The sequence below is a fragment of the Tiliqua scincoides genome, chromosome 1, assembly GCF_035046505.1.
Source record: "Tiliqua scincoides isolate rTilSci1 chromosome 1, rTilSci1.hap2, whole genome shotgun sequence".
In the NCBI taxonomy this organism is placed as follows: Eukaryota; Metazoa; Chordata; class Lepidosauria; order Squamata; family Scincidae; genus Tiliqua; species Tiliqua scincoides.
In genome coordinates this window covers 4,611,649-4,637,443 of record NC_089821.1, presented here as the reverse complement: position 1 = coordinate 4,637,443, position 25,795 = coordinate 4,611,649, and the positions used below count along the sequence as shown (strand labels likewise).

The 25,795-nt window shown below is 44.7% G+C and overlaps 1 protein-coding gene across 3 annotated transcripts in view; it reads right to left on the bottom strand.

Annotated features, from left to right (window-relative positions):
* The window catches only part of HEATR5A (HEAT repeat containing 5A), an 80,581-nt gene extending 60,348 nt beyond the window's left edge, over window positions 1-20,233 (bottom strand). For 2 of the 3 annotated variants that reach the window (XM_066630626.1, XM_066630641.1), the window contains exons 1-6: window positions 20,048-20,233; window positions 6,719-6,944; window positions 5,949-6,160; window positions 5,121-5,229; window positions 3,708-3,857; window positions 1,332-1,503 (exon numbers count right to left, since the gene is read on the bottom strand). In XM_066630626.1, coding sequence (XP_066486723.1) covers window positions 1,332-1,503; window positions 3,708-3,857; window positions 5,121-5,229; window positions 5,949-6,160; window positions 6,719-6,844 — 769 coding nt within the window. In that variant the 5' untranslated portion in view covers window positions 6,845-6,944; window positions 20,048-20,233. The remainder of the gene's footprint in view (window positions 1-1,331; window positions 1,504-3,707; window positions 3,858-5,120; window positions 5,230-5,948; window positions 6,161-6,718; window positions 6,945-20,047) is intronic. The other variant, XM_066630634.1, reaches the window with a different exon arrangement.
* Between the last annotated feature and the right edge of the window lie 5,562 nt (window positions 20,234-25,795).

Genomic DNA, 25,795 nt, shown 5'->3' with positions numbered 1-25,795 from the left:
CTGTATTAATAGCGCCTTCTCACCCATTATATACAGATTCTATATGTCCAGATTTGGAACTTGCAGTTTTAACTAACCACAGGTTCCAAACCTATGATGGAGGCTTGACTTGAGCTCCCAAAAGCAACCGGATATGTTGAGGAATGCTTTGAGCAGGAGTCGGACTGTAAAAGTCAAGTGAACCACAGCCCCAACATTCATTCTTCTCCAGAAACAGTTGCCCTTTCTATCTTCCACTATTCATGCTAAGTTTAGTTAACAATTAATCAAGATTTGTATATTGGGACACCACCAACCACACTATTATTATTATTATTTTATTGATTTATATCCCGCCTTTTTGCCCCATGGGCACACAAGGCGGCCTACGACAATTAAAAATACAAAATTAACAATTAAAAACAATAATTAAAACAATTCTCAATGATTAAACATCTAAAACAAACCCCGTGGATTCTAATATAAAAGGAGAAAGACAGCCAGCCAGCCTGTCAACAGTTAAAAGCTTTTTGAAATAAAAAGGTCTTCAGTCCACACCGAAATATTAGCAATGAGGGAGCAGTTCTCAATTCTAAGGGGAGGGTATTCCAAAGTTCGGGGGCCACCACCGAGAAGACCCTCTTCCTGGCCGCCACCCCTCTCACCTCTCTTGGTGGCGACACAGTCAAAAGGGCCCCCCCAGATGATCTAAGAGTACGGGCAGGAGTGTAAGGAAGGAGGCGATCCCTCAAATACCCAGGACTGGAGCTGGGGTACTAATGCTACACATTCCTTTTTTCCTTACCTTTTCCCTTCCATCCCAGTATGTGAGGAAAAGAAGTTGTTCCTTTTTAAATTTTGCCCCACCGCAAATGCACAGTAGAGATACTGAACCATTCTTCATGTTTTCCTACATGAGTTTGCAACATGTAGGAAAGAATCTACAAACACTTCCATGTGTTTTAACCACATGTGCATTTGTTTGGAAGGCAGTTCACTGCCAATCAGTAATTACCTGGCACAACAGGCATCTCTCATTCTCACTTGTATCTGAACACTGTTTTTTTTTTTTTTACCCTTCCTATGGAGGGAAAGCATCAATGGGGTGCAATCCTAATTCAACTTTCAGTTTTTGAGCAGCCAGGAAGCCACCACCCCTCCCCATCTGAGCTACTCAGGATCTACATGTTCTTCCCAAACTACTATTTGGCCACTCCACTAAATATACACAGGAGAAAGGTTAAAAAAAAAGAAGAGTATGATAACCCCAATGTCCCTATGCAATCTGCAGCACTTATATTTTAAACTCTTAATGTAATATTCATGTAATATTAGAACAATATTCATCTTACCTGTGCCTTGTTTAGATGCTACAGCACTAACCAACACATGGCCTAAGAGCTTAGAAACCGCTAATCGTACTTCATAGTTAGAACTTTCAAAGGCCTTAAAGCACAAAGTCACAACACTATCCAAGTCTGTACTCCACATAAATGTGGCTTCACTCTGAAGTTCTAGAAGACACTGTACCAAAAAAAGCAAAGGCAAAAGGAAGTGATTCAAGAGTGCACAAAAATCTACACTTATTGGCTTTGATCTAGACTGGTGCAAAGGCGTGCAGGGGAATCTTCCCATCCCTGCTCCCCATCACAGCTCCCTCCCCCTCCTATAAGCTCCTCTGGATATGGCAAGGAGTCTGCAGCAGAAGGAGGAGAAACTGCAGCAAAAGCAGGGTAGACTCAGAAACTGGGCAAGGACACCTTCAGCAGAGATGCACTGCAATTACGGTACCTGCACCACGTTTCCAAGTTGTTCCCTAGCATCCCCCAACTCTAATCTTTGGGGAAAGCGCAAGAGGCTGCTGCTGGAGATGAGGATGGGAATGACTTCCATTTGAACTTAGCTCCACTTGAGTAAGTCTGAAAACAAGATAATCAAGTTTCCAAGTACTCCCAGCCTATTATACCCAAAAGATCCATATTACTGTATTGCTGAAAAGCACCACTATGCCTATAAAGCAAAATATCTGAGCAGACAAACAGAGGATGCCCACATCTTTGCCTTCGTTGTGGAAGCCCCTCCACACAGAAAGAGAACTCCTCAAATCAAAATGCAAGTCCCAACTTTCTACCAGTGCAGGCAGCCGAGACTCCCCTTTTCTTTACAATGAAGAAACTGTGCAACTGTGACTATGAAGTCAACCTGGCATGAAAAGAAAAAGCACCTTCAGGTAAGCCAGAGGACCTCCTTAGCCTTCTTTTAATGGGGGCCCAAGCCTGCTAGTCTACTTTCAAGTCCTGCAAACTAAAAAGGAGATTGCTTTCTTGGGCGGGAAGAGGAAAAAGCTGCTGGTTCAAAATGCCAGTATCACCTTCCAGTACATAGGAATGAATGGTGATAACAAAAGCATGAATGCATGGAGCTTAAAAAAAAAAGAAAAGAAAATATCTGTTCATTGACACAGACCTACAGCTGCGAGTCAGTTTCAGGGTCCAAGTTACATGGGGGCCAGAGAGGCCCTGATCTCTTTTCAGAAGGCTAAGGCAGGCCAATTAAACTAAAGGTGGGGAATAAAGAATGAGAATTGTGGATTTCACTGTCTTCTCCCCATTAATTGAGGATTTCCTGTACACTGAGTACAGGAAGGGGACCTGAAATCATTAAAAATCAGAAACACATTGTCTGCATCTCGCTGCAGTCAGAGCTAAACATGTACAAGAGCAGTCAAGACTGCAAATACTGTAGTTCATTTGGATGACACAAAACTCTTACTCTACAACAGGGGTGCCCAAACCCCGGCCCTGGGGCCACTTGTGGCCCTCGAGGCCTCTCAATGCGGCCCTCAGGGAGCCCCCAGTCTCCAATGAGCCTCTGGCCCTCCGGAGATTTGTTGGAGCCCACACTGGCCCAACGCAACTGCTCTCAGCTTGAGGGCGACTGTTTGACCTCTTGCGTGAGCTGTGGGATGAGAGCTCCCTCCACTGCTTGTTGTTTCACGTCTGTGATGCAGTAGCCGCAGCAAAGGAAAGGCCAGCCTTGCTTTGTGCAAAGCCTTTTATAGGCCTTGAGCTATTGCAAGACCTTCATTCATTCATATAAGTTCATCTTTAATATATTCATTTATGCAAACTTATGTAAATTTATTCAAATTTTAAATGTAAATTAATTCCTTCCACCCCCCCCCCCGGCACCCTGCACAGTATCAGAGAGACAATGTGGCCCTCCTGCCATAAACTTTGATATCCCTGCTCTACAACAGTGATTTTCAACCCTTTTCATCTCATGGCACACTGACAAGGCACTAAAGTTCTCAAGGCACACCATCAGGTTTTTGACAATTGACAAGGTACACCATGCCGCCAGTGGGAGCTCACATCCCCCACTGGCCCTAATAAATGACCTTCCCCAAATTCCTGTGGCACACCTGTGGACCACTCGTGGCACACCAGTGTGCCATGGCACAGTGGTTGAAAATCGCTGCTCTACAATATAAGGTTCCACAGAAAAGTGATTAAAAATGCAAGCATTTATTTTCATGATGGAATGACTTCCTAGCAAAGACATGTGAAATGGTATAGAGTTACTGTTTACCAAAAGTTAAGTTTAGATAGAGCAAAACCCTTTCTGTGGCGCGAGGGAGAAAAATGATCGTTTTATTCCAAATTTAACATATGCAACTGTATACTGGAAGATTAATTACACACACACAAATCCATCAGGCACTTTACCTTTGCGGCAGCACAGCGAACTGCCATTGATCTATCAGTTAAGCACGAACGGGCAGCTTTGTAAATATCTCTGTGGCATGGAATAGCAGCAGCTCCCAGACCTTTCAATATGTTTTGCAAGCTTAGCATGATCTCATATCGCCCTTGAGACTGAGAAGGTAAGAGAAAAAGGTCATCTCATTTTGCAACATAAGCGCATTGTTCTGTTCCTTACACTTTCATCCCATTCCTTCTCCAAAGAGCTCAGACCAAGAGTTTCAGAATCATAGCACTGAGGTGAGATAGACAAGATCACTTCACCTAACCTAAGACCAATCAGTGACGGTCCTGGTGGCGGGCGGGGATCTTGAGCAAGGTTTCCATCCATCCATCCAGCTCTAGTATTTCAGTATTTGTACCATAGTGGGACCAAAATTTGTCTGAGTACAAATCCTCAATTAAACTATGATTAGGGCTGAAATCTTTGCAAGAAAATCACTTAAAGGGTATGAAGAGAGATTTCTGGTTAAAGTCTGTCCGCATACAGACAAAGGAACCATCAATTAATACTATTAGAAAGGCTCTATATTAAGGCAGCTGTGCAGCATGGCCTTTCCCAGTTTGAAGAGACACTTTGCCAACAGTCTGAGGCTAAGAGGCAAAGAAGGAAGGCCCATAGCCAGGGAGACAGACCAGGGACAGACTGCACTTGCTCCCGGTGTGGAAGGGATTGTCACTCCCGAATCGGCCTTTTCAGCCACACTAGACGCTGTGCCAGAACCACCTTTCAGAGCGCGATACCATAGTCTTTTGAGACTGAAGGTTGCCAATACAAATATTAAGGCAAAAGGACAAGCTTAGTTATGAATAGTTATGGACAAGAAAGAAATCTTTGCAAGAAAATCACTTAAAGGGTATGAAGAGAGATTTCTGGTTAAAGTCTGTCCACATACAGACAAAGGAACCAACAATTAATACTATTAGAAAGGCTCTATATTAAGGCAAAAGGACAAGCTTAGTTATGTCAGAATGTCAGATGCAGGGGAGGGCACCAGGATGAGGTCTCTTGTTATCTGGTGTGCTCCCTGGGGCATTTGGTGGGCCGCTGTGAGATACAGGAAGCTGGACTAGATGGGCCTATGGCCTGATCCAGTGGGGCTGTTCTTATGTTCTTATGAAGTTTGATTCATGTGAAAAAGTGGTTCTGCAGATGTTTCCATTAAATGTATAATAATATACATACTGCTCTAACATACACACAAAAAGTTAATTGTCAAGCCTCATCATCTCACAGTTCTACAGCTCAATTCTCAGTGGAAAAAAAAAGTTTTCAGCAACTATAATATTTCACCAATAAATTGGTTCATTTTTTGAACATTCTCCCATCCAGTCTCACTTTTCCCCCCTTCTGCTTTTGAGTCTGTTGAGCCTTACCTCTGCATTCTTCATTGCTTTAAGGACATTCCCTATGGTATCCACAAAGCTGTTGCCCAAAATTCTTCCCAGTTTTTTGTACAAATAGCCCAAACAAACCACTGCAGCACTGTTTAAGAAAACATTAGAAACACAAAGACTTTGCATGAATGTTTATGAAACACTATTTTCATTGAAAAATTGACAGTCAGCATTTTACGGTGTACAATAGAAGCGTCTAAACCAGGGGTGTCAAACATAAGGCCCGGAGGCCGAATGTGGCCCACGGAAGCTTTTTATCAAGCCCTCAAGCTCTCAGCTGCTGAACAGTGCTGAGGAGTTACTACTGAAAGGGCAGCCCACCTGAAAATTGGGCTCTCCAATCTCTTGAAATATGATCAGGTTTTGTGTGTTTTCTCTTCTGTTATTTGCAGCTAATGAGTTCCTAACTGAGAAACAGTGCTTATTTTTGGTTTTGACCTGTTTAATGACATCACTTCCGGCCTTCAGCAGGCATCGTGAATACTATTCGGCCCTCGATATGAAATGAGTTTGACACCCCTAGACTAAACTATGGACAACCATCAGAGTTGCATTCGCTATGATTATTTCATAAGCAGTTTAACAAATAAAAGAACCAAATATCAGACTGATTTCATTATTACATGAATAAGAAACTTGAATTTGCCTCCACTTTTCAAATGAGCCCAAGAGTCCTGCTCTTACCTTTGAAAGCTCAATCCAGAATCATTTGTTAACTTTCTATTCAAGGTCCCACAGCGATCCTCTTCTGTTTATAATGAAAAAAGAGTAGCCAACAATGACTTATTTGCAGCATTTTATACTTACAGTTTTGTGGGTAAATAGCTTGGTGAATCATCTTTACTGCGAATAAGTTCATTGCATTTGTCAATGGTCTGATGAACAGAGAATGTGTCTCCAGAGCTGTAAAGGATAGCAAGGTTCTTGGCAATGAGCTGTCTGGCAGGCGGTCCTGGTGAGCTGGTTAATAATGATGTCAGTTGTACAACAAGGTGTCTCTGCTTTTCCCTTATATCAGCCTGAAAACAAAAGTATAACAAAAGTTAGAATGCAATTTTGGGATTGAGAGACTTGTACATTTTCCCCAACATAAAGAAACCTGCAAGAGGCATTCTTTCTGACTGCTGACATTTCTGCACACAAGGAAAGAAAACAAAGTATTTTAAATGTTAGCATTCAAGCTACTTTAATCATAAAGTTATTCAATGCCTTTTGAGCATCAAACATATTTTGTCCTACTGACCCAAGAGGTGTATGTTTGATTGAACATTTTTTTCTTAAAACTTTGCTTAAAATGATGGTAATTTGTTTGCTCTACAAGGGAGAAGTGTGAGCATAGCTGGATCCAAACTGAATGTGTTCACTGCAATCTCTCACCTTATAGAAAAGGCAAGTTGCTTCTCATTTAAAACCTGCTTGCCAATTCCAGCAGGTGATAATTTGAACAAAACCTTGAAAAACTCCTTAAAACCAAGCAAGCATTTTTTCCCAGCCCACACTATGGCTTTCTAGGATAATATTTTAGCATAAACAAAGATCATTTTCTTAAAATGTGATTCCAGTTGTATAATATTTACCGGACTGGTTGCTGGTAAAAGTTTTTCCAAAAATCTCAGCCATTCAAAAGCAAATTCTGCTTTCTGGAAATCACCCAACTGGTTATAGGCTTCTTCATTAAGTAATAAGCTGTGAGCCAGCTCCATTCCTTAAACCGCTGCTTTCCCAATATCCAAAAGTCACTCATGAAGACACACAGGATGGTTGCAAAGTAGTATTACCATTACTTATCCACCAGCAGATCACCTGAATAAACAGACATATTAAATGTTCAGAGGAAAAGTGTTGCACCATACATTTCAGGCTTAATATCAGATTTCGTGGGTTGCACCATGAGCAGAAAGGATCAGGATGGGACCTAGCAATTGCTCGGCTGTAACATGACAAGCAGTGGCCGCACACTTGCACTGGGAGGCAGAGTCAAGGGAACTGCAGCAGTACAGTGCTGCCAACACCAGCTGCTACACCACAATAGCAGGTTTTCAGGTGCTAAGCATGACACCAGAACATCATGCAGCCTGTTAGGATGGACTAGCCTTGCAAATCAAGCAGAAAACTATGCTGTAGCTACTTTGGGTTAGGGCAGCGGCACTCAAAGTTGCAACTGCTGCGTGCCCAGAATGCTGTCCCCATCCAGGCGAAGTCCTCCTCATTTGGGCAGTTGTGTTATCTGCCTGGCATCCCAAAAAGCCGTGTGTCAGGATGGTCTGGGCAGATGCAACTGCCCAGAGCATCCCTGTCCCCCGATCGAGGGGGGGCCTTGCATGGGGCCTGAGCGGAACAGAAAGGTCTGCTCACCGGGCAAGCAGATCCGCACAAATGCTGGATCCGGCTTCCGGGCCACAGTTTGAACTCTGGGTTAGGGTCTAAACAGCATGCAAACAGATGTACCTGCTGCCCCCCCCCCAGCACAACAGCCTCCTGTGTCATTCCCCCAAGAGAGGCCTGCAGAGGGAAATCAGAGAGATTCTCATCCCTTACATGAATGGAATATCTGGGTATGCCTGCCAAGGCAGACCTCCTCAGTCTACCTGGCCAGCTGCCATGCCACGAACCGTCTTCTTCACTCCAAACAAACAGATTGCCAGAATCACCCAATGAATACAGAACAAGTAGGCACATTTTCCAGGGAGATGCTCCATTACTAGGGCAATAGGAGCAAAATACGGGTCACATTCCAGCTCCAGCACAACAGTTGCCTATGACTGGATAAGCTCTAATGGAACACGTGCAACCAATCAACCCCATGTCATGAACAGGGGTGCTCACACTTTTTTGGCTCGAGAGCTACTTTGAAACCCAGCAAGGCCCGGAGATCTACCAGAGTTTTTTTTACAATGTTCGCGCCATCATAACATATAACATTTATGTGTACAATGTATGTTGGTGTACCTTGAGCCCCACTGAGTATAACAGGACTTACTCCTGACTAGACATGCCTAGGATTAGGCTGTGAGCCACACTTGCCTGGGAGTAAGCCCCACTGAGTACAATGGGCCTTACTCCTGGCGTTTCCTCCCAGAGGCACCTGAAGGGGGGGTCGGCACTCCGCGATCTACTCATTTTGCCTCGCGAACTACCGGTAGATCGCGATCCACCTATTGAGCACCCCTGGGTAAGAGCTATGCCCAAGGGTGCCTCCATCTTGGAACCTGCAACTGCCTCCCTACAGTTGGTGGGAAAGAAACTAGGAAAGAACTAGGTGATGGAGTCAGGTGCCCAAGGATGCACTCATCAAAGAAGATTGCTTACAATGGGTTGGCTTCTGGCTGAGAGGAGCAGAGCAGTGTCCGAAAGTAGCCTGCTTGCCCAGCCTTTCTGACCATTCTGCATTCTGGCTGGCTGCACCAAGTGTAATTATCATAAGGGCCATCAAAGGACCATTAAGGGTAAGGGGTGTCTCTTGCTTGCCGCTCATATTCATTTGGCTCTGACTTCTAACACGGGTACCTGGCAGGACAGGTAGCCTGGGAGCCATTTGCTTTCTCTCATGGTTGGATGAAACGGCTGAGAGACAGGAAATGTAGTTTAGGTAGCTAGTTTTATTATTTTAGAACTGGTTTATTCCTGTAAGTCTAACTCATGCAATTGCTGCCTTGTCATTTATGTGTAACCTTAAGACATTTCTGCCCAACTGTGCATACAAGCCATAGAGACCAAATGTCTCTGTGGGCTGGGTAAAAATGGGATAATCTTTAATAAACAAAAATTTATTTTATAGGCTTGTGTTTGATCTTGAGTACTGTGGAATGGGAGTCAGTTATCCAGCCTAGCTGCTTAGTCTAGCTACCAACGTAAAAGTCTAGCCTTGAGGTATGGGTCCCTGCGTAGCAGGGAGCCCAGAGTCTGCAGGGGCTGGTGTAAGCCCATAGGTCCTCAGAGTCCCTGAGCTGAGGAACTGGCAAAACTTACAGGAACTTACCAAGTTCTTACTTCAAAACTTACTGAGGAACTTACAGGGTGGTGGCAGTCCTACCAAGATTTGGTACTCTAATTTGTTTTATTTGGCTAAGAACTATGCCGTGCTGTCTTGAGGTATGTTGTGAGACTAAGTAAAGGAAGAACTCCAACCAAAAACTGTAGGCCTGACACTGATAATGGGTTCCCTTAAGTGCCTAGTCTGCCTAAGAACTAAATTGGGCATGGAAGATCCTGGGCTGCTATGTGTTGGGACAGTGGGGCCAAGGATAGAACACCCATATGGACCAGGTGCCTGGGTAAGGCCCCAATCCTTACCCATGCCACACCTCAACAGAGAATATGCAACTGAACAGTTAGAGATTCATTCCTGGCCCAAGTCGAATGAAAGAAGAATGCAAGATTGAAGAGTCCCTCATGGCCTTACGAAGGGAGGCAGTGATCTCAGTACTTTCTTATGTAGGAAGAGAAAAGATCATCCACATCCTATAGTTGGGAACCTCTTTCCCGTACAACAAGTTCCAAAGCTATACCCTGAAGTGTCCTTTCAAGGTGCATAGTCATGGTCAGGGAGAGCTACAGGTTCCCCCTACCTGGGAGGACAAGTGAGACAGGGCCTCTAGGGAACCCCTGTACCCCATATGGTGTGACTTTTTTGCCTGGCCCACAGGTTTCACATTTGGTTCCTGTTGCGTATATGCAACGTTGGACAGAAATGTTAATATAAAATCAATTTAAGATCGAACCAAAAAGTACCACCATTCTGCCTTCCTTCATGTATACACATTTACAGGATCAGGGTGCCAAACTGCTGATATTATCTTAGTTTTTCGCTTCTTAAACAATGCACACAGCTAATTGCAATGGTAGTAACATACTTTATGAGCAGTAAAAACTTCTCTAACGCTACCCAACCCAGAAAGATTTATGCAGTTTCATAGGATGGCAAGGAAACAAGTTAATTGAGCTTGATTAGGTACATAAGGTACATGATTTACAGGTGTTCTTTAATATGCTTATGTAAGGTAGCTGTGCCGTACCCAGTGGTGGACCTCCCATTATGGACGATGGGGAAAACACCCCAGGCAGGTGGTCCAACACAAGGCCCACAGTCCACAAGACCCTTTTTGGCAGCCCCCCAAACCCTGGCCTCCTCCCCACCTCCTCCCACTTCAGACTTTTTTTTTTGTCTCCCTGCCATGCCTTTCCAGCTTCTCCTTTGGAGAAGGAGCCAAATGGTGCATTAGTTGAGAAAGAAAAGCCCTACCACACCCACCACTGCTGCTTGCATTCTGAGCCTGCCAAATGACTCTGGCAGAATTAGAATGCAGAAATAACTGGTGGTGACGTGATGATGTCACTGCCAATTACATCCGGGTTGGCACAGGTGGGGGTCACACAAGGGTCATGCAGCCCCCTGGATGCTGAAGCTGGATCGCCCTGCCCTAGAAGTTACAACATACCTGAATATAGTGCACAGTAAACATTTCTACAAAAAAGCCATTCTTTATTCATTCTTCAGTACTGCAGGCATGAAGCATTTCTTGACATTGAAAGAAAGAGTGCTTCAGTTGACATGAAGTTTAGTATCAAAATCTCACAGAAATTTAGACTCCATCAGTTAAAATAATGGCTACGTACATACATAACTATAAGAACCTGGTGGTAGAAACGAAAGCATTTATACAATACTTTATATGAAATATACTTTTCTCAGAGGATCTCACAGTCACAATTTAAGGCTGATTTATTCCAAAAACCAGAATAAAAATGAGGTACGAATGAGTTACTGAAAGGGCTGCAGCTGAAAAACCAACATCCTCAGTTTCAAATTACTGCATAAAACTAACGGAACACTGGCAGTTCAGTTGAGAATACCTTCATGCCCCGCAATGACTCCACAATTTTTTTAGTATGAATCACCTCTTTGTATGATGATTCCGTTACATGTGGCACCACAGACCACAGCACTCTATCCTGTAATGCATTTCACAGTCATTACGTAACAATTTATTTCCTCTGTCAGTTTTAATGACCGTTTACAAAGGAGAATACAAAATACAGAGGAGTACATCCTTCTAGAAGTGTATTTTTTTCCAAAAAAATAGAGACATTTGGGGACCAGTTTATCAGAAGCTATTTGAGAAGAAGAAGCCAGAATGGTGCAGCAGGGAGACAGAAAAGCACACCACACACACCTCTGCTCCTTGCTTTCTGAGTCTGCCAAAGTCATTTGGCGGGATTAGAATGCAGAAGTAAATGGTGGTTTGGGACCAGAAGCTATTTCCTTATGAGGAAATATGACTTTTGGTCTCATGGCATGCATCAGCTAGGGTTGGACACTGCAGCAGTGGATGAAATAGGAATAAAATAGGCTCCACGGGACATAAGCATAAATCGATTTAAGATGCTAAATTAAGAAGACAACATAGTAACCAATGTGAAGAAAAAGTAATTATTGGAAAAGATGAATGACACCAGCAAAACCAGTTAGTTGGCCTACACTTCACCCTTCCAGATCATAATATTTGATCTGGACCGCATGAGCATTTTCTTTAATGCCTTTGATCATTTTCTAAGAGTACAACTCCATGGGAGGAAGTGATAAACATGAATGCAGCTGAAGGCCTCCCTATCCAGCAAGATGCAATTATCTGTTATGGTTCAAGAGAAAGGTCCCATTAATTGATACAGTCATGCTAGCTACTTTCTAACATAGGAAGAACCCCTGCCCCAGTGCACCCCAATTTAAGCTCTCTATCATTCATACTTAAGAAACTTACCAAGTACAAGACTTACTTCCAAGTATGTTCAGGAACAAAATATACCCAAAGTCTTTGTCTTGTTAACAATCAAAATGTGAATTTACATCCAAGGCCTGCTCAGTCATACACAGGTCTGACATATAAGTAGATAAGCAAGTTCTACCCACATTACAGTTTTCATCTCCCTAGTGAATTACAGTAGATGGTGTGCAAATTCTCCATTTAACCCATAAAATGGGTGAACGGCTGGTAACACTACCTAATAGCTTGGGAATCATTTCCTGAACTACAATACAATATATAGTAACTGATTTTGAATATACTCTTAGCACAGCGTTTCCAAAACTTTTTCAACTGGTGGCTCGCTTGACCTACTGGGCCACTGGCCACAACTCCCCATTAGGAGCACAATCCTATACAGGGCAAGGGGTTTTTTGTGAGGATTCTGCAGCTACCCTGGGAGCCACAGTTCACAGTTTGGGAACCAATGTCTTAGGAAATGTCTTAGCAAAAGAAATATTTATAGCTATCAGTAAACATTTCATTAAGAGAATTTAAGATCTCACTGTTCACGCTATCCATAGATTCTCTCTAAAACAACCTGACAAACAACAAGAAGCCTAACAACTTTACTGTGGCATTTCATGGACAGAAGATCTGATCAAATGGATCTGTCAATTGTTGGCATCCTTCAGTCTCGGAAGACTATGGCATCGCGCTCTGAATAGTGGTTCTGGAACAGAGTGTCCTCTCCAGTGCCACAGTAAAGTTGTTAGGCTTCTTGTTGTTTGTCAGAAGCCACTGATCTGATCAAGCAGCTTCTAATTCATGAAAACGTATTAACTCATTAGCCTAACTCACTCTACAATTGTTTCTGCCTAAGGCTTATTTTGGTGAATTGTGTTCCTCATTCCTTATCTGTCACCTGTATTTGCAAGGAAAGAATATAATTGGCAGAGGAGCATCATAACCGAGTGCCCTGTAAGAAAATCAAGTTTTGAGCTAGACATGATGCTAGGACACTTCAAAGGACACAGTTTTCTGGTAGCATGTGTATTTGAGTTGGGCCCAAGTGCTATTTGGGGAATGAAGGTGTTCAACTTCAGGTCCTCATTCAAGTTACTTCAGCAACTCTGTGCTGAACGAGGAATTAACCTAGTCACCTAGTGGGAACCAGGAATTAACCTAAGCCTGTGGTATGTGGGGAGTAATGTGGAGAGTAATGCTTTTGAAGTCTCTTACATTATCTCAGGAATCCTTCAAACAAAATTGTGCATGGAGCATTCTGATAAAAAAAAAATTATACATATTTTCATAAGCTAGCAGTATAAACAAATACTGTAGTATCCTATATCCATTCCAAAACAACCAAGATACTGAATGATACAAAGGTCTGCTGACTGTGTGGCTGCTTCATATTCATCATGCTCAAATACTGGGTTACATCCAAAGTAAGTGAAAATGAAATAATGAGAAGCCACACACGATTTCATGAAGCACACCTCTCTTTCACCTGGTGAAAGATGGGCTCCAACTCAAGAAGTTTTGCACAACCATCTCTGTCAATCGCCAGGTAATAAGAACAACGGATATAATTTGGTATGCTGTAGTTTTGAGAATGAATGAATAGTTGGAAGAAAACAAATAGTCTTTGCCCAATTTACGCAATCCTGACCTGGAGATTCTACAAGTTGAAATACTAAACAGATGAAGCATCCAACAGAACAATTCTTTCATCCTTTAAAAATTCAAGGGATAATGGTCTATATAATAAGAATCCAGGCCCACTATGCCCAGATTTATTTGTTCTAAAAACATGTATGCCGCCTTCTGCAACGTGCATTCAAAGTTGTTTAACAATGGAATCCCTTCTTTCTCCATCACTGGCCCTTTTCTCCCCGTGATAAACCCTTGCTCCCATCCTGCTCACTGCAAAGCCCCCTGCTTTTCTCTCTCACCAGTCTTCATTGCCCATTTTGGAAAATTATTTGCTTCACACTTTCTTTTTGTTCTGAATACAGTAGCATTCAGGATCCCCATCATAGGAATCATATGGGAAATTTGTAGAAGCTGCTTCTCCCCTTTTCAATCTCTTAGTTCTTTGGTGCACATTGACCAGACTTCTGCTCAACACTGCTGGCAGAATCCAGCTAAATCACTTTCATAACTTTATTCAATCTAAGAAGCAACCTCCTACACAACCATAATGTACACAAAGCAAACCAATTATGTGCACAACCCTACCATGTACACAAATACCAGAATGGCTCTTATGAATCACATGAAAGTAATCAAGTTTCTAAAAGTAAGCAGACCAAGAATTTATTTGCAAGGTGGCCCAATAAGCCCAACTTGACACATACATTGTCCGGTACACAGTGGACAGAAAACATACATTGTCCTGAAATACACATCCAAGGTATAGTGAAGACAATTCAACCAGCCTTATTTTCTAGGCAGCAAAGGAAGAGGGCAGAGAACTTAGCAATGCGTAGCAGTTATAATTTCCCCTTCTGCCCAAATAAAAAACTACAGCCAATTCCAGTAATACTTTGATAAGGAAAGATAGTATCTACAAAGTAATTGTAAGTTTTATTCTCCAAGTGGAACCGCTGAAGGCATTAACACCTCTTTCTCAGCCAGCGAATGCATACATACTCATTAGTCTCTAAACTTTTAGGCCAGAGGGCCATCAATTATCTGGCATGGTGTCAAGGGCTGGAAAAATAAATAAATCAATAAATATAACATTTAAATAAATACACTAGAAAGCCTCAGAAAACCTAAGACATAGCCCAAAAATGTCACTTCTGTTTTTTCAGAAAAGCATTCTGAAAGCATTCTGAGGAAAGATGCTTGGCCTCCCCAGCCAGACACAACTGGAGCACAACTCTGGTCACATTCGTTCCAGCAGGCCAGAGGCTTGCAGGGGACCAGAGGCTTCCTGTGAGCCAGATAGAGGCTTGTTGCAGGCTGCAACTGGCCCCTGGGTTGGGGTTTGGAGACCCCTGATTTAGTGGGATAGCAACTATTCCATTATAGCATCCCTCCTAATGACTGTTGCTCATGTTTTTGCGCCTACCGCTTTTGCCTATTTGTTCCTGCTCTTCTTGCTTCGTGTCTGTTGCTCCTGTCTTAATTTTGTGTTTCTTTTCAGACCCTTTTCTAGACAGAAAACCATTTTCTTATTCCTTTGCTATGCAAACTATTTTGTGAAATTCCTCTGTTGAATAACAGTATGCAAATATTCTAATTATTACCCAGCAAGAGAAACTCAATCTAAGTTTTCTCCCTATTTTATTGTAGGAGATAAAATTTTACAGAAGGCTAGAGAGTCTGTTATCTATACATTCCCTTCCAACCTAACAAACCTAAGTTACTATTACGTCTTCTAATTATTTTTGCTCTTATGTGGCTATGTAAAAATTTAATGAGGGCTTCTTCACTCATCAGCAAACTGCATGACAGGACAATCAATGTTCCACCCTTATTGTGTGATTAAGCAACTTTCAAGTGTAAATTACAATTATCTTTGAGGAGTTGTCTACCTTTCAAAGGAAAGGCTTTTTTCTATCCAAGAGGATCAAACCTGTGCCATGACACCATAACTGAAACTGGGACCTAGAATCTGTATAGAAATTTTCACCTCAGATCATTACAATGACGTTTGCTCTTTTAAACTTTAGCAATGTGAACAAGAGTGCACATAAAAATAGTTTTGGAATCCATCCCAAATTCCCATTTTGTCAGGTGCAATAATTTGTGGATTCGCTAGAACCATCTAAAATGAGCCATCTGAAAATGGAATCAAATTCCATGAGTCAGTTGTAATGTACAGAGAATGTATTTTACATAAATGGTCCTCCTGATCTTAATGTCAAGAACTATTCTGTTTTCTTCTAATGTCTAATATCTTCCCAATTATTAGGACAGCTTAGAAAAACTAAGTCATGATAAAATTAAAAGATATATCCCAGTATTAAAGACGATGATAAATGTTAACAGCAAGCTTAGTATAAACCCCAATTTTAGTTTGTATGAGATAGTAAACAATAATATCCATCTATGTAAGTGGATACAGAAACGGAGTTGGATTTAAAGACTCAATCACACACACACACACACACACACACACACACGCACACAAGTAGATACAGCACAATGAAAAGTATAATCAAACCTTAAAATATTTAGGATTCTCTATCCAACACTCCACACTTTTTAACATGCTTTCCAGACACTGAAGTCTTAAGGAAGTTTGTTCTACAACAGGGCTGTGACCTTTTTTAACCACATAAAACAGCCCTCAGTCTCATTACACAGAGCCACATCAGCATCTGCAGAGGGCTGCTGTAGCTCAGTAGGCTTCAGCAGTTTTTGCAAGCTATGATCCACTTGCTTTTCCCCTCATTCTACCAAAGAAAAACTGGAATATTGTCCATGTCACCACTCAAACACACAAGCAGTAATAAAATCAAGTGTTCTTGCTGGTGGAAGAGGATCAAAAATTAATAGTATGACTTTAGAAGTATACCAAGCATAAACGCCATAACCTTAGATATTGTTAATTCATTCCCAAACAAATTCAGTTAGGCCCTTACACAAAGACAGAGCCCAAGCAAATTAGGAAATTTAAAACTTAAGCAATACCACTGGCATAACTGAGACCAAAACTAGACAAGATGTTAATGATGAGTCCTATCTGTCCAAGAGACTTTCCTGATCCCAGCCCTCCTAGTAACCTGAGCAATTTCAGTGTGAACACCACAAAGAAAATGAGTATCAACATAACTCAAATGTCTTTCCTTCTGTAAATGCCACTAGCTGGGAACATATGTGGTCTATCAGTTAATGTCTTACTGTCCAATCCTATCATCGGATTCACAGCAGTGGGACACTGTCCTATGGTCATAAATTAGCTCTGACAACTCATTGTGGCCATTTCCGATAGAGGCTGCAATAGAGGCCACTTCTTGTGGTCAGTGGTCTGCACTAGAGCAGGTAAGCTCAGGTTGGGGGCCCTTCATGGGAAGGGAAGGGGAACAATGGGGCGTGTTGGCTGGTGCATGCCCAAAGAGACCCAGAGGCAATCAGGCAGCCAGAAGATAAATAAAAATATTTTTACTTACTTCCAGCAGACTGTCCAATGGCCTCCCCACCACAGCATGCAGCGAAAGCCTCTGTTAGCATAGCTCCATGCTGTAATGGGGCAGAGGAAAGGACTGGGGCCTTACTTACCCCCTTTAGTCATCAAATTGTAGTTAAAAGATGCGGTGTCTTCTTGCTTTTCCTTATACCCACCACTCTGCCTTCATAACCCATATGACGCTATCTCACACCAAGACAGACCATCTCACCAACACTGGCCACTCACAGCCCAATCCTGAGCTGCCCGGGGTGGGCGGCTGCAGTGGCGCTGCACCTGCAGCGAGCAGCGCCTCCGGAGAAAGGGACTTTCATCCCCTTCTCCTGGGTAAGGGAAGCAGCCCTGCAATGGAGCTACTCACTTTACTGCCAAACAAAAGGTTGGTGGTAAAGGCATTCGTGTAGGGTGCCGAGCCCCACACGAACGCCTTGGATTTAGTGAAGTGGAGCTCCACGGAACCCGCCTTCCTTCCTCCCCTCGGCACGCCTCCCACGCTTCCCCTCTCCGCCCTCCCCACGCCTCCCCCCTCCCTGGAACGCATCTACCCCACCCCCACTTACGCGGCAGCTTGGCGGTCCGGCTCCCACCTGGCCCTACAGACATGCCTTAATGGCACATTTGCAATAGTGCGTTCCGGTGGAAAGCTGGAGCGCCAAGCTCAGGATTGGGCTCTCAGTCAGCTGCTTCCCAAGACCTCATGGAATGGTCTTTCCCAATCCTGCTACCAGAATGCCTGCAAAGTGTCCAACACTGCATTTATCCAGCTTGGGATATATTTATTTGAATGCAGACAATCTACTATTTGTGCACTCTAGGTTTTAGTCCAACCCTGGCTCCCTTTTGTGTGAAACTAACCACGTACCTAATAGTTTGCACAAAGTATTTTACTTTGTTTCATATCTCCCCTTCCTTCCAGGAAGCTCAAGGCAGGGTATTTGGAGTTCCCAAGTAGACTCTCCTATGTTCTGACAGGATGCAGGTCTTTCTAGCTTTGGCAAGACTGCTGTACTGTGTTTTCAGTCCTCACTCAACTAGTTACATGCATGCAAACTCACTGGCTTCGATAGCTTATAGATACTAGGTAGAAGATTAAGCCTTCTCTGTTTTTCTTTCTCCTTTGTGTGTGTGTTCAAAAATCAGTTATCAATGCAACAGGTCATTATCTAAATGTTCCAAGATCTTTCAGTGTTTCTCTTTACTCCTTTTTTAGCTTGACTGTGTGCATGTTTTTGTGACAGTAAGCATCAATGAATTCAACTGGACTTACTCCCAAATAAGTATGCATAGGACTAAAGCCTTTAAACACCCTTTTTATATCAACACACTGGTAAAAGAGTGAGCTTTCCCAACACTTTTAATCCAGGTTAACATATGTTAACAGTAGTTATTCTGCTCCATATTGGTAGCAGGCAGAGTACAGAACCCAGAGAACAGCTTTTACCCCAAATTGACTGATACCAAGAATAAAAACAACCAACAAGAAGTTATCTTATTTAATCCTTGGAACAATGGATGCTTAACTTAATTTTTTTCATTAAATGAGAGAGAGAGAGAGAGAGAGAGAGAGAGGCTAAGAGCTCAATCCTATGCATGTCTACCTAGTAAATCCCACTGTAGTCAATGGGGTTACTCCCAGGTGAGTGTGGATGGATTACAGCTCAAACTTTCCCTCATTCAATAGGAGTTCACATTCATTCTACAGCCACTGAACTACATACATAAGATTTGTCCTTGACATGAATAATTCTAGACTGGACACTAAATCAGCAAATGAAAATACATGCAAAAACACACTGAAAAGACAAGTTCAACCTAGTCTCTCACCAGTAACAGCCATCACTCCTCTTCAACACCCTGATAGAGAGTTTAATAGGGAGCAACTCATCCACCTTAAGAGATCTTGGACTTGGGCTGGGTTCTGCAATCAGAAGCTAGTGTCTATTTCACATACATAGAGAGCCAAGCACCCTATGACCTCTGCTGCAGAGGTGTAACTAGAGGGGGGCAAAGCACTTAGGTGCCATCCTGTTCACACTTACCTGGGAGGAAGCCCCCTGGACTACAATGGAGCTTACTTCTGAGTAGACACACATAGGATTGGACTCCAAGGCTGCCATCCTATCCACAGTTATCTGGGAGGAAGCTCTACTAACTGAAGTGGGACTTGCTTCTGAGTAGACAAGCATAGGAGTGGGCTGACACCTGACTGGGCTAGGATATTTGGGGGTCTCTCCTTTCTTCCAACCCTCCTTCCCTTTATGGAGGGATCCTGACAGACTTACTTTGACAGCCACTTGCCCACTGCCATGGACCCCTCTGGACTTTGAATCAAGCCCAAGAGGAGACCACAGGAGGGGAGGGAGATAAGGCAGCAATGCTATCGTTCCTGGAAGTAAGCCCCATTGATTATAATGGGACTTACTTCTGAGTAGACAGGCACAGGCTTGGACTCCAGGGTTGCCATCCTATCCTAACTTTCCTGAGAGTAAGCTCCACTGATTATAATGGGACTTACTTCTGAGTAGACAGGCATAGGCTTGGATTCCAAGGCTGCAATCCTATCTTCACTTTCCTGGGAGTAAGCTCCATTGATTATAAGGGGACTTACTTCTGAGTAGACAGGCATAGGCTTGGACTCCAAGGCTGCAATCCTATCTTCACTTTCCTGGGAGTAAGCTCCACTGATTATAGTGGGACTTACTTCTGAGTAGACAGGCATAGGCTTGGACTCCAAGGCTGCAATCCTATCTTCACTTTCCTGGGAGTAAGCTCCACTGATTATAATGGGACTTACTTCTGAGTAGACAGGCATAGGCTTGGACTCCAAGGCTGCAATCCTATCTTCACTTTCCTGGGAGTAAGCTCCATTGACTACAATTGGACTTACCTCTGAGCAGACAGGCATAAGCGACCCTTTCCTCACTTTCTTAGGCGTAAGCTCCAATGACTACAGTGGGGCTTACTTCTGAGTAGACAGGCACAGACTTGGACTCCAAGGCTGCAGTCCTACCCTCACTTACCTGAGAGTAAGCTCCACTGACTACAAAGGGACTTACTCCGGAGTAGACCAGCCCAGAACGGGGCCCTGAAGCGCCGGCGACAGGCACTCCCGGGGGCTTCTGAGGCGCCTGGGGACCCCGAGGCCGCCCCCACCTCGGAGGCTGCTGCCCCTCCCCGTCCCGGCGGGCGGGCGAGGCCCGGTTACTGGCGGCCTGGAGCCGTCCCGAGCAGCGTCTCCTCCGCAGGGCCGGGCGGGGCTCAGCTGGCCGGGCTGCCGCGGGCTCCAGCGGCGGGCGGGCGGCTGAGGCGGGGAACCGCGTCCTCCCCTCGGCGGGGCGGAGGAGCGGGAGGAGCTGCGGCTCAGGAGGCGGGCCGAGGAGGCTTCCAGCCGGCGCCGCCACTCGGGGAGGGAGGCGAGGCGGGCGGGCGCAGGAAGGCCCCGGTGGCGTAGCTGGGGGGCGAGGCGCTCAGGCTGGCAAGCGGCCTCTCCCTTCGGAGCCATTCCCGGGGGGGGGGAAACGGAGCCGTTTTGCCCCCCCCGCGGGCTGGCTGGCGTGTGCTTGGTCTGTGGAACTCCTTGCCACGGGACGCGGGGGTGACCACTGACCCACATGCCTTCACACAGCCCGAGCCAGGGGACCCCCAGGAAAATGGGGTGTCTGTGGAACTCCTTGCCACAGGACGCGGGGGTGACCACTGACCCACATGCCTTCACACAGCCCCAGAGCCAGGGAACCCGCAGGAAAATGGGGTATCTGTGGAACTCCTTGCCACAGGACACGGGGGTGACCACTGACCCACATGCCTTCACACAGCCCCAGAGCCAGGGAACCCACAGGAAAATGGGGTGTCTGTGGAACTCCTTGCCATGGAATGTGGGGGTGGCACCTGGCCAGGATGACTTTAAAAGGGGTCTAGACCCATTTTTGGAGGAAACGTCCATCACAGTTTGCAATCCATGATGGGTTTGTGCATATAACAGTCTGTGGAACTCCTTGCCACTGGGTGTGGGGGGTGGCACCTGGCCTAGAGCTCAGGGGGATTAGACAGAATTCTGGAAGAAAGGTCCATCACAGGTGACAAGCAGTGATGGGCATGTGCCACCTCCTGGATGTAGAGGTAGGTTACCTCAGAATGCCAGGTTCAAGGAGGTGGTACCAGGACGTAGGTCTCTTGTCTTCTGTGCTCCCTGAAGCATCTGGTGGGCCACTGGGAGATACAGGAAGCTGGACTAGATGGGCCCCCTTTGGCCTGATCCAGCAGGGCTCTTCTTAGGTTCTTATGTACCAGATAGTCTTCATTTTAAGGAAACATTTTCTGGAGCTCTTCCCAGTCCTCCCAGTCCCATTTTGTGCAATCACAACTCAGCAGTCTTATTGTGGAAATATGCTTAACTGACAAACTTGCTCCATTTCAAAATGCAGCCACACATAAGCTCCTCTTCCCAGCCCTACACTGGTAGGAAATGAATGCAAGTTCCATAGAGCTAAATGTGCAGGAGAGCAAGCAGTTACTCTAATAACATAGAGCTAAAGAGGCTTCATTGTGGGGTTAGTGTGCTTCATCAGTGCATCCTGAAACCTGCATTTAAGCCCACAATATGCACCAGATACACTTCTTAGGATACACTGTAAGACACAACTGTACTCTTTAGGGCACAATCCTAACCCCTTATGTCAGTTACTCTAATAACTCTAGTCAGAGTGTCTGAACCTTTCTGTTGGTGTAATGTTATCCTGTCACTGGGGATGGAACCTAGGTCCAACACAGAAGAAAATTGCCCCTCTGAAGTCTGCCACAGGCGAGGTCATCCAGGATCGGACGCAGCAGATGGAACGCTGGGTGAAGCACTACTCTGAGCTATATTCCAGAGAAAATGTAGTCACCAAAGAAGCGCTGAACAACATTGAGTGCCTGCCTGTGCTGGAGGAGCTTGACAGTGAACCAACCCTAGAAGAACTTCACGTGGCCCTGGACTCCCTTGCCTTTGGCAAGGCACCTGGAAAAGACAGCATCCCTGCTGAAGTCCTAAAGTGCTGCAAAGAGATCATCATCACTGAGCTGCATGAAATCCTCTGTCTCTGCTGGAGAGAAGGTGGAGTACCTCAAGACATGAGGGATGCAAACATTCTTTGTACAAGAACAAAGGCGACAGGGGTGACTGCAATAACTACCGTGGCATCTCTCTCCTTAGCGTTGTAGGAAAGTTGTTTGCCCGAGTTGCACTAAAGAGGCTCCAGGTACTTGCAGAGAGCGTTTATCCAGAATCACAGTGCGGATTCCGAGCCAACAGGTCCACCACTGATATGGTATTCTCCCTTAGACAACTGCAGGAGAAATGCAGGGAACGACAGCCACTCTATAGCCTTCATAGATCTCACGAAGGCTTTCGACCTAGTCAGCAGGGATGGCCTCTTCAAGATTCTCCCCAAGATTGGATGTCCACCCAGGCTCCTCAGCATCATCCGATCCTTCCACAAGGACATGAAGGGCACTGTTGTCTTCGATGGCTCCACATCAGACCCCTTTGACATCCGAAGCGGAGTGAAGCAGGGCTGTGTTCTTGCACCAACCTTGTTTGGGATTTTCTTCACTGTCCTGCTGAAGCATGCCTTTGGAACTGCAACAGAAGGCATCTATCTCCGGACCAGATCAGATGGAAAGCTCTTCAACTTCTCCAGACTGAGAGCAAAGTCCAAAGTCCAGCTGAAATGTCTGCGTGACTTCCTCTTTGCCGACGATGCAGCTGTCACTACCCACTCTGCCAAAGATCTCCAGCAGCTCATGGATCATTTTAGCAAGGCCTGCCAAGATTTTGGACTGACAATCAGCCTGAAGAAAACACAGGTCATGGTTCAGGATGTGGACTCACCTCCCTGCATTACAATCTCTGTGCATGAACTGGAGGTTGTCCATGACTTTGTGTACCTTGGCTCAACGATCTCCGACACTCTTTCTCTCGATACCGAACTAAACAAATGCATCAGTAAAGCAGCTACCACGTTTTCCAGACTCACAAAGAGAGTCTGGTCCAACAAGAAGCTGACGGAACATACCAAGATCCAGGTCTACAGAGCTTGCGTCCTGAGTACACTTCTGTACTGCAGCGAGTCATGGACTCTTCGCTCACAACAGGAGAGGAAACTGAACGCTTTCCACATGCGCTGCCTCCGACGCATTCTCGGCATCACCTGGCAGGACAAAGTTCCAAACAACACAGTCCTGGAACGTGCTGGAATCCCTAGCATGTATGCACTGCTGAAACAGAGACGCCTGCGTTGGCTCGGTCATGTCGTGAGAATGGATGATGGCCAGATCCCAAAGGATCTCCTCTATGGAGAACTCGTGCAAGGAAAGCGCCCTACAGGTAGACCACAGCTGCGATACAAGGACATCTGCAAGAGGGATCTGAAGGCCTTAGGAGTGGACCTCAACAAGTGGGAAACCCTGGCCTCTGAGCGGCCCGCTTGGAGGCAGGCTGTGCAGCATGGCCTTTCCCAGTTTGAAGAGACACTTGGCCAACAGTCTGAGGCTAAGAGGCAAAGAAGGAAGGCCCATAGCCAGGGAGACAGACCAGGGACAGACTGCACTTGCTCCCGTTGTGGAAGGGATTGTCACTCCCGAATTGGCCTTTTCAGCCACACTAGACGATGTTCCAGAACCACCTTTCAGAGCGCGAATACCATAGTCTCTCGAGACTGAAGGTTGCCAACAACAAGGGGATGGAACTGAATTAGCCAACTAAAGGCCCAATCCTATCCAATTTTCCAGCACCGGTGCTGGGTGACACCCAACTGCAGGATGCAGCACATGTCCCATTGGCACTGCTAAGCCAGTGCTGGAAAGCACTGACATAAGGGGTTAGGATTGTGCACTTAGTTATTCGTAGGGGGGCTTAGTCAGAATCCTATTTTAGGGCCCAATCCTATCCAATTTTCCAGTGCCCGTGCAGCTGTGCCAATGGGGCATGCACTGTATCTTGTGGTGGGACAGCAATCACAGAGGCCTCCTTAAGGTATGGGAACATTTGTTCCCTTACATTGGGGCTGCATTGCAGCTGCACTGGTGCTAGAAAATTGGATAGGATTGGGCCCTTAGTTGGCTAATTCAGTTCCATCCCCAGTGACAGTAACATTACACCAGCAGAAAGGTTCAAACACTCTGACTAGAGTTATTAGAGTGCGACAACTGCTTGCTCTCCTGCACATTTAACATGTTGTCCCTTGGGTTCCATAGCTAGGCTATGCACCTGACTTGGGATTGAAATGACAGTTCCTGCTGCTGGCAAAAGTGGATTGTTTGCAAGCTGATGCTCCTTGGGTTGCCAAGCAGTTTGAGCCCTTGCCTGCAGAGAACCAGGGTGCCAGTAGTTTAAGGAATCAGTTATTCTTCTGTCCATTAGGCTGTGAAGCTATTAGACCTATGCACAATTACTTGGGAGTAAGTGCTACTGGTCATAGTGGAACTCAGCAACTGCATCTCTGTCTCCTGCATTCTGGGCTTTCGTGTCTTTTGCTGTGCAATGTGTTGCCTCAGTCACCACTGCTTCCTTTTGCAACTGCTGGACTAAGAACAGGGAGTGGCTACTCACTTTTGGTGAACATCAAGAAACTACATCTGAATAGACATCATAGGATTGTGCTGTATATGGCCCTAAGCACACAACTGGGGCATTTGGTGGGCCGCTGTGAGTTACAGGAAGCTGGGTGGGCCTATGGCCTGATCCAGTGGGGCTATTCTTATGTTCTTAACTCTTTCTCCTCCCCAACTGCAATATGGAGATAATCTTATTTACCTCACTGGGATGTTGTCAGGATTACGTCAAGATAATGTATACATTTGAAGCACTTTGCACACCCAAAAGGGGGGGGGGAAACCTGTACAAATGCTGCATGTAATTATTGGTTGGAATGCTATTTTATACTTTTTTATATGTCTCCATATATTTATTCCTTTCCTTAATATAATAATAAGTAAAATGCTAACAAGCAGGAACAAGCAGAACTTCACACCACCACCACCCCCACACACACTCAAAATCACTTACATTACGATTGTAAATACATTTACTTGGAAGTACAGTAATTCCAATGGAATAAATGAGGTTTACTTAGAAGTACATGTGCCTTACTACATATTATTGCATTTCTCTGGGCCTTTTGGAAAGTATAATGGTTGTTTTCATGCATTGTTCTTGCTGAATTTTCTTTTATAGATAATGCTTAGATAATGCTAAGAGTGGACTCCTTGCCACTCCGTGATTTCTATCCCTCCCTCTGAAGTCCATTACAGAAACAGGAAGAAAAAGTGTGGAAACTTCCAGCCAATGCAATTTTCAACTGTAGCTCATCCCAGTTGAATTTCTTCTAGTTGCATTCTTCTATCAGCCCTCCCCTCAGGGTGACCAGATACAATGGAGGGCAGAGTGCCTATACCTTTAACCATTGTATAGAAGAGGACTTTTGGCAGGTACAGCTTTTAAAGCCCTTATTGAGCTGCACTTGTCAAAATTCCTTCCTACACAATGATTGAAGGTATAAGCACTCTGTCCTCCATTGTATCATTGTTTTCAAAGAAGAGGCCATCTTCTATAGATACTGCCAGCTTTAAGGAGCTGTGTATATATGTCACTGCTTAATTTTCTGCTGCAGGGTTGGTGAAGAGAACATTTCTGACAACCAATAACTGGAAGCTCTGCTGTTATGTCAGCATGTTTAAGTTTGAAGAATCTGCATAGCCTCTTCCTGCTTTTTGATATGTGAGTTCTA